This window comes from Columba livia, chromosome 4 (genome assembly GCF_036013475.1).
Source record: "Columba livia isolate bColLiv1 breed racing homer chromosome 4, bColLiv1.pat.W.v2, whole genome shotgun sequence".
Classification (NCBI taxonomy): domain Eukaryota; kingdom Metazoa; phylum Chordata; class Aves; order Columbiformes; family Columbidae; genus Columba; species Columba livia.
In genome coordinates this window covers 8,895,590-8,909,842 of record NC_088605.1, presented here as the reverse complement: position 1 = coordinate 8,909,842, position 14,253 = coordinate 8,895,590, and the positions used below count along the sequence as shown (strand labels likewise).

General features: G+C 44.3%; 1 protein-coding gene across 6 annotated transcripts in view; it reads right to left on the bottom strand.

Annotated features, from left to right (window-relative positions):
• The window catches only part of FGFR3 (fibroblast growth factor receptor 3), a 57,799-nt gene that overhangs the window by 27,169 nt on the left and 16,377 nt on the right, over nt 1–14,253 (bottom strand). For all 6 annotated transcript variants that reach the window (XM_065060357.1, XM_065060358.1, XM_065060359.1 and 3 more), the window contains exons 3-4: nt 8,111–8,374; nt 3,685–3,738 (exon numbers count right to left, since the gene is read on the bottom strand). In XM_065060357.1, coding sequence (XP_064916429.1) covers nt 3,685–3,738; nt 8,111–8,374 — 318 coding nt within the window. The remainder of the gene's footprint in view (nt 1–3,684; nt 3,739–8,110; nt 8,375–14,253) is intronic.

Here is a 14,253-nt window from a genome sequence, read left to right as displayed (position 1 = left end):
GAGGAGGGAGCTGCAGAAACCATGTTGGGAGACATCTGGTGCTTGGTTTCCAAAGCACAGGCTATTTTCTGGCCAAACGCTTCCTTTTGGCAACGCACCCTGATTTCCTGGGGACTTTACAGGAAGGTAAGGGGGCTACGGGGGAGAGTTCAGGGAAAGGCCAGGCATTGATGGAAAAGTCCCCCTTCACCGGCGCTGAGAAGGGCAGCCGAAAAACCTGTTTATTGTTTGATTAACGTATCTGCCTACAATAAATCCCATTTCATGGCACAGGGGTGTAACTAGATCACATCATGGCCACCCCACCAGGACGGGGCTCCTCCTTGCACTGTGTTTTGGGGGTTTTTTCCCTTTTCCACATTGGCTGCATGCGCTGCAGTGTGACGTTTCACCACGTTTTCTCACTCAAAAGATGAGTTTGAATCTCACAGGAGACCCATCAACCCACTGGCTGCAAATTTTGCCACAGAAGCCAAGCGGGATTTTGCCATGGAATATCAGAGAGGAGCAAGATGGGGCTCAGGAAAGTTTCCAGCTGGGGATATTCTCCATTTGGAGCAAAGGCAGGATCTGCTCCTCCCTCCTGCAATTAGACACGGCTTCTTCTCCAAGAGCCTCCCCGCCGTTTGGGTACTCTTCCATGCGATTTGAGGCTTGCCAGGGCTGGGCACCTTTGGATTCATGTGCCAAGATTCAAACAACCACGGCATCGCTCTCAAGTCAAACTGGAACTGGAATAAAGTGTCTATGCATTGAAAATGATGCCTTTGTTCTCACTTGCAAGAGCAGCGAACTAAACATCACTGCTTTCAGTTTGCTGTGCCCCTAGAGTCCTGTCATTACTGCTTTTTAAGGGGTTGAAAATGTTGCTAACTCTTCTTTTCAAGCAAAGCTTGCAAAGCTCCAGGGAGTTTCAGGAGTGAGGAAGGAAGAAGGATGAAAAACAGGAAAAATTTCAAGACCCGCTCTCTCTAAATTAATTACGAGTAATGATTTTACATGTGCAGGTGTGAAAAAAAAAGGGACCCACAAACATTATCACTGGCCCTTTCTCACCATCAAACACTAAGCCCAAGGGTCCATTTTGTTCGTCAAAGACACTGGCCACCCATCCGACTGGAATGACCAATTAAAAAAAACCAAGAGCAATACTTGGAATAATTAATATAACCAAGCGCTCATTTAGCAATTAGGAGCTGCCACAAAGTTCTGTGGCAGACAGAATCAACCCTAATTGTGTAATTTCCTCAGCTGACGCCTCCAAGTACATAGCCAGATTTAATTAGAGATTATAGGGGCTCTTTGAAGATGCTGGGGCTACGCAGCAGGGGCTCCAAACAAACAGATACAGAGGGGTAGGGAGCACTGGGGCAGAAGAGTAGTGTGTGAAAAGGGAGTTTTGGTTTTGTTTCAGGGCCGGGAGAAACAGCTGTAGAGAACAGAGGTATTGGAAAGCCTCTTTTCACAAAGGCGGACCGCGGTTTGTGACAAGGCCACAACAAATGGGCCGGCAATTTGAAGCTGCTGAAGTTCCTCTTTCTTCTTCCCTGCTGAGTCAGGCACTACATGTGGAAGGCCTCTCTCGGTGCTCTCCGAGAGTTTTTGCACCAAATATTCATACATTTTAGGGCAAATTTCCTCTCGTTCTCTTGCTTTGGTATTTCCAGCTCCCATTGTTCAATAATTTGGGGTCAAACCCCCAGAGTTAACAAGATTTGCTTCAAACTCCTGATGTTATTAGAATCAGCTCGCCAAGCTCTTATCTATAAATATAAGGATAATAAACTCTCTTGAACAACACAATTAAGCCAGAAAATTAACTTATCACTGCAAGGGGAGAGCAGACAAGGTTTTTGTTCAGTGATGTGTAATATGGCAACACGTAGTGAGCCAGTCCTGGATGGATTAGCTCCCCCTAAATATGAATGACTCTCAATTATTTTTCTCTTGCATGAAACCGTGTTTATTACCTTCATTCCTGTAGCTACTGACCATGGCTACATCTGATGTCCAAGCAGGGGCTCATACACCCCCTTAGTAGGGCATGTTTTTGCCACAAGAGATGGAGGACACAAATCTTTGGGCTGTCCATAAGACATGTCAATGGCTACACCTACATGTCCACCTGCTGCCCGGGATGGTCCTGCAGCCCCTACCCCCGGTGGGATGTCCCAGCACTGGTGGTCCTAGGGTTAAAAACTCCCCAGACTCAAAAGAAGAGCTGTGAAGGTTATCCAGAGGGTCTAATGTCAAACGAAGCAACATAAAGTACATCCACATTGCGACACGCCATGAGGTTTTACCACACTGGCACATTAAGCTGATCAACTGCTTTTAAAGCAGAAGAGAATCCAACCTTTTTATAACGAGACCTTTAAGCAAAGACAGTTGTTACCTTCAAGTCTAAAAAAAGAGACAGTTTTGAAGTCAAGAAGACCCAGAACACAGGCTATAAATAAATACATGTGGCAAAAAGTGTGTTTTCCTTTTCAGTGAAGAAAAACGTGTCTTTCTCTACCATAAACCAACTGATGTTTTGTGATACCTGTTGCTAAGAGATGGGGTTTACTACAAACTGCATTAAAAAAAAGTACAAAAAGATTAATTGTGCTCTTCAGAACCTGCTCTGCAGCAGGAACAAATCCTGACCAAACCTGACTATCCCTGTGCCTCTACCAGGCTCCTGCAGGCATCGGGAGCCCTGAGCACCTCTGCAAAGGTGCGGGTCACCTCAGAGGATCTGGTCCTTAATTAGAAGCTATTAGAAAACCACTAACTGCTGCCGATGGGTCGTCTGGCAGTGTAAGCCACCATTACTATCCACATACTGCACGACACAGCGGTATGAATTTATTACAGTGGGAGACCTGTTTTAAAGAGTCCTGCATCTCCAAAGCTATGGGCAGGAGAAATTTTCCAGTCATGTTGAATTTCTGCCAATGTAAATAGCTGATTGAGAGTTCAAATGTAAGACATTTATTTATTAAAAACACATACGCACAGGCAGCTAGCTTTGCAGAAATATAAAGGCCATAATAAAACACAACACTAACCCCTCCGAAGCATGTAATGATCCTGATTAATGCTATTGCACTTAAAGAAACAAGCACTGGGACTGAAAGAGAATCAGTGTAAAAGCTCTAAGAGGCTCCATCCTGGGGGCTCCCTTCCCCATGTGAGCAAAAGAAAAAGCCAGTACGGCCAAACAGGTTGCTCCTACTTATGGCATCAGTAAATTTGGCCCTTGGCTAGCGAAAATTTTATGCTTTGCCTCCAGCCAAGTTGCTGGTAAAGACCAGAATCAAACTAGCTAAAAATAAAACAGGCCAAGGTTTGCAATAGTATAAAACCGGTGTAACATCAGTGTAGTAAAAAACAGTAAGTGGGTTAATCTGGTTTTATATGCAAAGAAAGTTTATCACTCTGGCTCATCAGATCAGATTCGCAGAATCATGTTCCCAAAAATAAAAAATCATGCTACTGGTGCTGTAAGATATTATAGCAGCAATATCACCTTAGCAGCTGTTTCTAAACTTCTAGATAAACACCATCATGGTACCAGGTCAAGAGAGCTGGTTCTCCCCATCTTAAGGTCGGTGATTTCAACACTGATAAAAGAGCTGCTGTCTGAACACCCGGATGAGCTGCTCCGCTTGGGAGCCACATCTCAGAAAGACAAGTTACCTGTATCTTCTGACTCATCGTCGTCATCTTCATCATCACCTGACGAAGGGGAATCTAGGAGGAGACAGAGAAATAAGTGAATCAGAAAGAGGGTGACATGCAGGGACACCATGGTCGACCAGTCTGCCAGTGCCATGGTGGGTGTCAGCAAGGGAGGACATCCAAGTGATGGGTCACCTTTCCTTGCAGCTCCTGACCAGCCCATCCCTCCCACGCTGCTGGTCAGGAGCTTTCCAAACTGGGAGAGAGGTGTCATGAGTTTGCCGGTGCTCTGCCACCAGAGACCGGGGTCCAATGCCAAATACTTCTCCCTGTGCAAAGTGCTCTTCTCTTTAATACAAAAGCAATTCCAAAAGGGGAAGTTTATATTTGCAGAACAAGCTCTCCCCCGCTCTTTTTTTTTTCCCCTCTAGCATTCACTGTGAAGACTTTTTATTTCACCAAGCCTCAAAATGACAGGTCAGCGTTTCTAATTCACTTTCCCTGCGTTTTTCTTTTAACTCAATACACCCCTGCCACATCTCCCCTCATTAACTCCTTGCTCAACCACTCAGACCAAAGCTTTTAAAACCTCCCCTTGCAATCAAAGCTCTCTCTCAATCGACATTTTGATGGCTACTCTGTGAACCAGTTCCCTTCAGTTATATTCCTCCTACAGAGGCACCTCAAGGCTGTAACTGAATACAGGTTAACAGGTGGGAATTTTCCATCTGTATCTCTCCAAAACCTCCTGAATTGTTTCTCTTAATGTGGTCTGACACCTTGCCTTCTCCAGGCTGTCCACAATGAAGTCTCAGTCCCTCCTCCCCTCAACAAACAACTACTGTAAATGTAAATCCCATGATAAAATCGCAGCTTAGTGTTTCATTCAGTTTACACAATTTAGTACAATTCAGCATCTGGAAGGTTTAGCATCACTGACTTTATATAATCTCTAGGAATTTCTTTTTTTAAATAAAGGCAAAATGCTAACAACCCAGCAGCCTTTATATTCTGAGACAGCAGTAAAAGAACTTGGTATTAAATGCTAGAAAAGAAGAAACTTTATGAGTGTTCAACATGCGGCCAGAAATGTAAAGTGCTACTTCAGACCAAGCCAGGCAGAACCTCCTTAATTTCAAGATGCAGTTGAGTTTTCTGCCGTTCTCTGACCAGTTCAGCAGAGGTGAAAAAAGAAAGGGAAAAAAAAAAGGTAGGGGAAAGGTAACAACAAATACTACTTCTCTGCAGAATCTGGGACGACTATCCAGACATATTTAACAAGTACATGAGCAAGTAACATAGGAATAATCACCCTGCTTTAGACTGCAGTGGTGCATCATGCTTTGCACCTTCTCCTTGGCAAAGTCCCAAGGAAGACTTGGGGCACATATCTAACTGCAAATCCACAGTTGAGGTCCTGCTGGCAGCAGAACGATGAAAATGCCATGGGGCTTGCTGAAAGTGAAGTGGATGTTTAGGTGTTTCGGCTGAACCAGCAAGTTCACTCAAGCCCCAGCGAAGGCAGAAACAGAGCCAAATCCCCACCAGCATCGACAGGGAAACCAGCACATTCTCAGCCCTGCACTCTCAGATTTGGTTACCCATATATTACCATGTGATTATAGGTTACTTCTGGTTTCCAATGAACCAACTGTGACCAGAGGAGCAAAATCAATTTTTAAACCAATTCAAAACCAATTCCACAAGATTGAGGGAAGAGTCTTTGATCTTGCTTATGTTTTGGATCAGACATTCATCTCAGGTTTTAAGACTGAATATCTCATGTTCAGAACCACTGTCCTATTGAGGTTACCAAAACATCACCTTTTTTTAGGTGACTAAAAATTTGTAAGCTATTTGTTAATCATTTACTAAAACAGTAATCCTTTTCAGAAGCTGATGAGTATTGGCATCAGCAAGAACTGCTAGATGCTACTCTCAAAAGGACTTTAATTATGAATGGGAAGGGGCTTAATTCTTTTAGTCACCTGTATTGAAGAGCTCAGTCTTGAGTATTTGAAAGCTCTTTTTGCCAGTACAGTACGGTCCGTGCTTGTGTCAGGAGTGCTGCTCAGCCACTAAATCCAAAGGTTGTTCTGTGCATGAAATGGTTGCAGAAATAGAGCTTCTGCCAACAGGGCTGGAGATCAGTTTGGGCATGCAGCCTCTGTTTGTGATCCACATCAAGCGCTCAGGCTTTAAGAGGACAGTACGTTTCTTTTTGTGTACTAGCAAAATGTTCAAGTCCCATGTCTGCCAAGGGAGGCATTTTAAAGAGATCAAACCCTGCTATTAATCAGCCTGGTTTTCAACCCTGAAATTCCGGCTCCAGGATCTCCTTGTGCTACCTTCAGCATCGAGCATCTTACTGGGCACACCACGAATCACTGCACAAAATCCAGTTTGTTGCAGACTCAAAACCAATGGCCCCATGCAGGAAAATCCTGATGTGCTGCTAGAATCTGGAAGCATCCCTCATAATGGGTCTTACATGTATATCAGCTATTTTGAATGTACTTAGCCTAGTTTTGCTCCAGATTGGAGCAATTCAAGTTTGTTAGTACAGATTTAAACCAATTTAACGCAGAGAACAACAACTCCAGTCCCAAACATTAGACACCCACATAAACACCCAACCAGATACCTGCGCTAATCGCTGGTGTTACCTTTAAGAAGTGGGAACACAAACCACAAATCTCTGATAACTATCTCATCTCCACAGTGCCACGCTGAGCAATCAATACTAATTATGAAGAAATATCTGAGCATACAAGAGGCGCCACTATTGCCACATAAAGCAGGGCTTCAAAGTTTGAAACAAGTGCTGCTGACAGCTAAAACGGAGACTCCCACATTACCAGCACTTTGGTGGTAATGACAGTGGGCTAATAGAATCAAAGACTCATAATGCTGTCAGAAAGTAGGTTCAGGTTACTCGCTTGTTCTTAAGCTGTTATTAGCTATTATTAGCGAAGAGGAAAAATACAGGGGCTTAAACTTTTTAAAAGCAGAGGATTATCAGCCCTTCCACTATTAAAAACAATTTCTCACTTTACAAACTTTTGGGGCTGGCAGCTGTTTCATTTGAGCGTGTAACCAGCTGCCCTCTCCTGCCTCCCTGCTGCCCCTTGAACTCAAAAGCATTTTAATGTCACTTAAAAAAAAGAGAGAGTAACGTTTCTAACAACCTGCAGTTCCTTGGATAGTTCCAATAATCGTACCTAGTTAGAGAAAGCCTTTCAAGGGCCAAATACTGCTTTAACCATTTAATTGATATGACCTTGAAGCATTCACAGCGATCTCCAGTAACGTTCAATGAAAAGCAGATGTTGGTGAAGGCTTGCTGAAATAAGCTTTTATTCTCATGATGGTTTGATTCTCTCACTTACACAAAATCCTATTTCTGGCACGAGAAAGCCCTTCATGGAGTAGATGTGATTTACAATCACAAACTTCTCTGTGTTTGGTTTTCAGACAGAGCCCCTTATTTTTTGAGGGAACTCAACTTTTGGAGGCAAGGACCTGCTCTTCAGGGATGCCTAAAAAAGCTCCAACAGTGCAAGGGCAAAGGAAAGTTTTCAAAAACTGAGATCCACAAAAGGTTAATCCTTCTGAAAATGCAGGCTTTAATCTGTGTGATCAGGAGCCTTTCTGTCTGCTCACAGCAGTAAGTATCCATCTACCAGTGCAGCAGCCTGAAATCATGGAGATGATCTTGGTGTTAGCCATTAGCTATCTGGGAACAACAGATTTTTCTGGCACTCTCTGTTTAGTGATACAGGCTTGGACAGCTTGTAGCTGTTCTGTCCTGCTCTCCTAGGCATGGAAAATATGGCCAAGCAAATAACACCATGTGCTTTGCTAACACAGCACTTGTTTGCAATGTATGAATCCCAACAAGTACCTTTGATGAAGCACATGTTTGAGATCTGCACAGTTACAGACAAGCTATTTCCGAAACAAGCTAGTAATTTCTGATAGCCAGGATGGATGGAAGAGATTTATCAGCTACAAGAGGGAAACTGTTTTCAAGAACCTCTAGCTTTAACATACAATTTTGCTACTGATTTGTCACATAAAGTGGAAAAAGTCACTTAACCTCCTGGAGCCACAGTTCACTCACTCACAAAAGACTTCGAAGGCACATGTAGCATTGTATCAATTTGAGTGTTAAAGGGGGATTTGGGGTTTAATCTGACTAGCACTGTTTCTAAGTCTCTCTCAGTATTAACATCAAGGTTTAACATTTGGTATGGACACGCAAGCATTCTTCGATGGGTTTGTTTTGTCAGTCTAATCACTGCCAGGAGTCACCAGGGAGGTAGAGACCCACCAAGTACAGACTAACTCTGCAAAGCACCAGCAGTGCTGAATACATGGAGGGGCAAAAATAAAACATAATAATAATAATAAAGCATCAAGACAGCTGTATTTCTGCATGTACCTGTAACTCTGACTGTAAAGTTTCCCAGGACCTCGTTGGAATGCCTTGGCTTGCAACTGTACAGCCCCGAGTCATCATATGAAACATTGATTATCTTCAACAGTTTTTGTCCAATGTGAGTTCTGTTGGTAGGTGCAATCCCAATACCATCTTTAAACCAGAAAACAGACACAGAAGAGCCTTGGGTGTTACATGAAAGTTCAATGGTATCTCCACTTCCAAACACCAACTCTTCCAGAAAGGCGGTCTCGCTCCTCAAGTATTCTGCACAGGGAGAAAGAAACAGAAATCAGTAAATAAGAGCAAGTGTTAGAGAACAAAAAAGCATTTTAAAAATCAACATATCTCATGTTTGCCCTTCTGATACTTCCACATGCCCAGAGCTCCTCCTTGCTAGAAGTAAACAGGTAGTAATGCAGAAAGAGAACTGTGCACACCACAGGCAGGGCTCTGGCCGATCTACATGGATGGTTTCAACCCTGGAGTGACCAAAACACTGCGACACCACCAGGTGTATCACAACAAGCAGCGCAGACCTCTGTACAGGGTCATTGCAACACCCAATGTTGCATGTGTGCGGGGGCGATTTCGCAGAAATAAGTGTGTGCTGAAAAGTCCATAATTCAGTCTCTGCATCTTGATTTTTTTTAACCCTGTGAGTCTGTCCACAGCCCCTGCAAGACCCAGCATGGAGGGGATACAAGGAGCAGAAATGGTGATAAACCAAATTTCTCAGGTGACTCTGGGTGGCCCAAAGGCAACCCCTGTGGGCTGAAGGAAGCAAAGGGGAAGGCGGGACAGAAGATGCAGGCTGGGATGGGTAAAATAAATGAACACATTACTAGCTCCATGCTGGAGTTACTCTGTGCAACAAAGAAGTGCAGAACCAAAGACTGAGTGTATGAAAGCTGAAATCCCTGTTTCCTCACTCTACCTACCAGCTGTGGCAGTTTGTTCCGTGAGTGATGACAGTGAACCCTGCCACAGGCTGGAGAATTTTGTTTTACCAAAGGATAATGACACAATGAAAGGTTCAAACTCAGGAATCTCCCCATGTAGGAACGTGGGTCATGTTGAAAGTGTGGTTGGATCTGATGGTCCTCAAGCTTATTTTAGTGACATATAAACTCACTCTTGACACAGAATGGTTTATTCATCCTTTATGTCACTTTAATAAAGAAGAATTAGCTCTCCACAGCCACCCTCAACCCCTCCAGATCAGCTGCAAGACTGCCATTCTCCTCACCTTGTCTATGATAACCAACATTTTCACTTGGCATTGCCCTGTCTCTGTCTTCCAGCTTGCACTGGCTTGGAGAACGTACACTCCACCAGGCATAATAGTTGTATTGGTTTTGTACAATATGTATAATGGGGGATCCTGTTCCATGACAAAGACACCTTGATGCTATGATCACATAATTACACAAGTAAAAAGTAATTCAGAACAGACTGGGCTGAACCTAATCCTGCGATCCAAACCCAGGTGGCCTGAGTTGATCTCCAATAGTAATCACCTATGGATCCTAATTTCAGCATACTCAAGCATACTTATAGATTACAATTTGACTGTGAAACTAACGCAATTACAGCAGCCCTGAATATCTGAGGACATGCATGGCATTGGCTTCAAGCTGCTCTTTTGCCATTATGTGAAAGAGTTGGAGCAGGTTAGAAGAGAAAAATATATTGCTTTTCTCTTCTTGTCATGCAAGTTTTACTCTGGAGGAAATTTAAAAATATAAAAAATATTTCAGTCAATAGCCTTGCAGGGTAGAAATTAAGAATCCTGGAGCCCTAAAATGTGGTATTTCATGGGAGGTATCGTCTCGCAGGAGGTGAAGCCCACACTCATTGGGGTTACAAAGAACCTTTCCTGTGATGCCCTGGCAGCAGTTCCAAGTCAAATATTTTAGGTTTTGGCCAGAATTTTGTGGTACTAATACAGTCAAACGTTTAGGGGTTTTTGTTTTGTTTTTTTTTTTTTTTTTAAGTGAAAAAGGTTCCCCTGAAACCATATACTTTTAGTAAAAAGAAAAAGACAGAGCTCCAGCATCTCCTTCCTATCAGACAAGCATCTGCTGTGACACTGAGTGTCCACCCATGGTCTCTTCCCAACTGGGATAAATCCTTGGGAGAAATACGGCTGAGAAATATTCTGGTTTAACTGTTCCTTTCAGGTATTTTTCTTCCTTCTTCTAGACTATAAGGATTTTTTCAGTGGTATCAACTTTGACTTCCAATTAAAAAGCCCTGTATACAGCTTTGCACTTGCAGGACTGGGTACTGATCTTTGTTTGTTGACTCTGATGGAAGCTCTTGCTAATTTACTCTACTGGAAAACAAACCCCATGCAGCTGCACAATCCCTCCATACAAAATACACAGTTTCACCCAAGCTGTTTGCCAAATGATCAAGATTTGTATATTTTGGCTTTTGCATCATAAACCTACCAAACAGGAACAAGCCCAGACTAAACACAAGCCAAACTCTTTAACCATTTAAAAGAAAATCACTCTTTTTTGAGAGCCATAATGAACCTGGGTTAATGACAAAGTGACAAACTATTTTTATAAAACACAATTAGGCAATACTGAAATTAAGAGGAAATTCACTTTTGACTCAGAGCAGAATGACTGGGGTCTGAAGCTTCTTCTGTGGAAAGAAGCATCATCTGACAACTTTATCTTGGCATTTTTGCCCTCAATTTCCTCAGCCAGTTTTCAGCAGATATCCTGATGCCTGTCAAATGCAAAGTTCAGCCCTAGTGATTTTATTCCTACCAACTGGTATTAATATTTGGAAAGACAGAGCTGTGAATTAAATGGAGAATGTTACTAATGGTTTTAACCTCACTTCTTTAAACAGTTTTTCAAATTTCAGTTTATATGCTTATGGCTTAAAAGAAACAGAACCCAAATTGGAGACCTCCACAAAGTACTTATATGTGCAACGAAGTGCTTAAACACTTTGCTGAGCTGTGACCTCGGAGAATGAAAATTTACTCTTATTATTCCTCATGTAGCTTTCAAATACAAGGATAAATCTGAAAGCAGAGACAGTCTCATTTCCATGCTGAGAAGAGCTAGAGTTCAAAGTGGGGAACCAGACCTCACATCTCCCACTGGGTGCCTAGAGCTCAGAACCTCCTTCCCACCTTCCAGCTGCAAGTGCCTGGTCTTTCCAACACCTTCTCAACAAGAGTCACCAAGACATGAAGAAGACATGAACTTGACCCCTCTGAGGCCAAGCATCCAGCCAGCAGGCTGACTTGCAGAAGTCTACACCTCCAAGCAGGAGCTGGGTGTGCAGCCTGCACTTGGGAGGGTTTTAACACAGATAGGCTGAGCCCTCCCGGGGACCTGGGCAAGGGTTTGGTCACCTTCTTCATCCTGCATCTCCCATTGGTAAGTCTTAGGGAAACCAGTACAGAGGAGCAGGCAACAAGCTCTCCCAGTATGGTTGGGTCTTGCATCTGGACATGCACCTTTGAGGGACTCAGAAAACTTCCCACTGCAAAGCATCACTGCAGGGAGACAGGGTTTTGGCTTTACTGGGGCTGAAAACACATCTCCAGGATCCCAGTCCTTCATCCCAAGAAAACCATCCTCGCTGCTGGCAAACAGGTATCTCCACACGTCCTTTCAACTTTCCTAAAGCGTTTCTGTTGTAAATCGGGTTGCAAAATTGCTCCCGGCTCTCCCAAAGGAAACTCCCATTTGGGATCTAACATTAACAGCATTTTTTCGAAATCCACAGTAGACATAGGTATAAATTACTGGGGAGTTAACTCGTGTAGGGGTTACAGGAATCTACTCAGTCACCTGCCAGCAGAACAGGGATTAATGAGTTTGCAGCTTTAATGGGTTCTTGGAGAGGAGGAGGCAATCTAGGTTGTGGGCTCCCAAGATATGACTAACATTCGACCATTTATTAGTTTAGCCAAAGCAGTAATGAGTTGGGAATCACCAAGAGACGCTCTTGATGGAGATCAGCACTTGCAGCAGCATCACCGCTGCTTGTAGCAAACACAATACAGAGAAAAAGGCAATTTTCAAGCTGTTCAGAGGAGCAAAAAGGCAGCATCTAGCTGGGAAGCACCTTCCACAGTGAGGAGCAGCTGGCCCAGCAATGCTAAAATGCTTTTGCAAGTATTCACTTATAAGGATAAGATACGTCATCTTCATAGCTGCCTGGCTCATCCCAGTGATAATTCACCTTCTGTGTGGCTCATAGCTCCAAGTGCTTAAGTGTGTCAGTATTTCCATCAGGTGTCTGCTCCTCTTCGATATCAATACTTGCTTCTGGCTGAGCTTGGAAATGTTTTATTTTTGTTTTAAAGCAGGCAGTTCTCCAGAACTGCAGGAGGATACGCAGTTATTTACTTTTCAGCACAAAAGGATGAGGAGGTGGAGGGTGGTAGGGCATTCCTGGGCTGCTTATGCCACCCAAAAAACTTCAAGCCAACCTAGAGCTTGGCTGATGCCCTCTCCAGTGTCAGAGACTGTTTTCAGGTGCTGTGGCAGAAAGCATGGGGGACTGCTCTTGGGCACTGAAGGTCCACAGTGCCCATGAGAAGCTTGGTGGGACGGGGGATATTTGAGCCCCCCATCACCTCACAGGTGCTGAGTCCTGTCTCCAGGACACTCCATCCAGTTATTTCTCTTCACCTGTGTTTTTCTTTCTGGAATAGCTTCCCACAATTCTGCTTTTCCAAACATCCAAGTGTTTGGGAGCATCCCAAGGGACTGCTCAGGAGGGTGCATGCCTCCCCCATCAGCATCATCCTCCTCCACACATCCCACAGCACACATCCCACAGCTGGGGCGCATCCACCACACAACCAAAACCCACGGGGACTCCCACCACAGAGGGCTCAAGGCACTCAACATTCAGTACCAACAGCAAGATCTTCCTCACTCCACCTTGAACTCTAGCAATGCTGAAGAGGCTTTTCAGGATTGCTTCACAGCTCCGTGGTGGAATGGACTAAGCAGTTCATTTCTCAGTGGATCGTATTTTTCCCTTTTCAAGCTGGACAAGTTGTATTTGGCACGTTAACAAACAGAAAGACAGCAGTACTCAACGCATGTCTCTCTTCACATTAATTCAAAAGCATTTATTGTTCTATGTATTTTATTGCATGAAATCCACCGTGACAGTGGATTATAGGATCATGGAGCAACAACCATGACAGAGCTTTCTCCTGTTGAGTTTGGTGTCCCATTCCCAGGGGGACTATAGTCACAACGACCGAGTCAGTGGCCAACTGCTGTAAGGATATGGAAACCTCCCCTGGCCCCAGTAGCGGTGGGATGAACAATGCCATGATGGCAGAGAGCCCACAGACTATCTCCAGGCTTAGACCAGCACCATGTCCTCTAAATAAGTTTCCCACAATAGGGTCCACAGTATTATTGACCCCTCACAACCTGTGTCACTGCTCGTGGGACAGGGACGCTTCCCAATCTCACCTTGGGACTTCTGCAAAACGATGGACCTCAGGGGTCCTGGTGGACAGCAGGATGACTATGAGTCAGCACTGTGTCCTTGTGGCCAGGAAGGCCAATGGTACCTGGAGTGTTTCAGAAGCGGGGTGGTTAGTAGGTTGAGAGAGGTTCTGCTTCCCCTCTACTCTGCCCTGGTGAGACCATACCCTGGAATATTGTGTCCAGTTCTGGGCCTCTCAGTTCCAGAAGGACAGGGAACTGCTGGAGAGAGTCCAGTGCAGGGCAACAAAGATGCTGAAGGGAGTGGAGCATCTCCCGTGTGAGGAAAGGCTGAGGGAGCTGGGGCTCTTGAGCTTGGAGGAGACTGAGGGATGACCTCATTAATGTTTATAAATATGTAAAGGTGAGTGTCACAAGGATGGAGCCAAGTTCTTCTCGGTGACAACCAATGATAGGACAAGGGGTAATGGGTTCAAACTGGAACACAAGAGGTTCCACTTAAATATGAGAAGAAACTTCTTCACAGTGAGGGTGACAGAGCCTGGAACAGGCTGCCCAGGGTGTTGTGGAGTCTCCTTCTCTGGAGACATTCAAACCCACCTGGACACCTTCCTGTGTAATCTCATCTGGGTGTTCCTGCTCCAGCAGGGGGATTGGACTAGATGATATTTTGAGGCCCCTTCCAATCCCTAA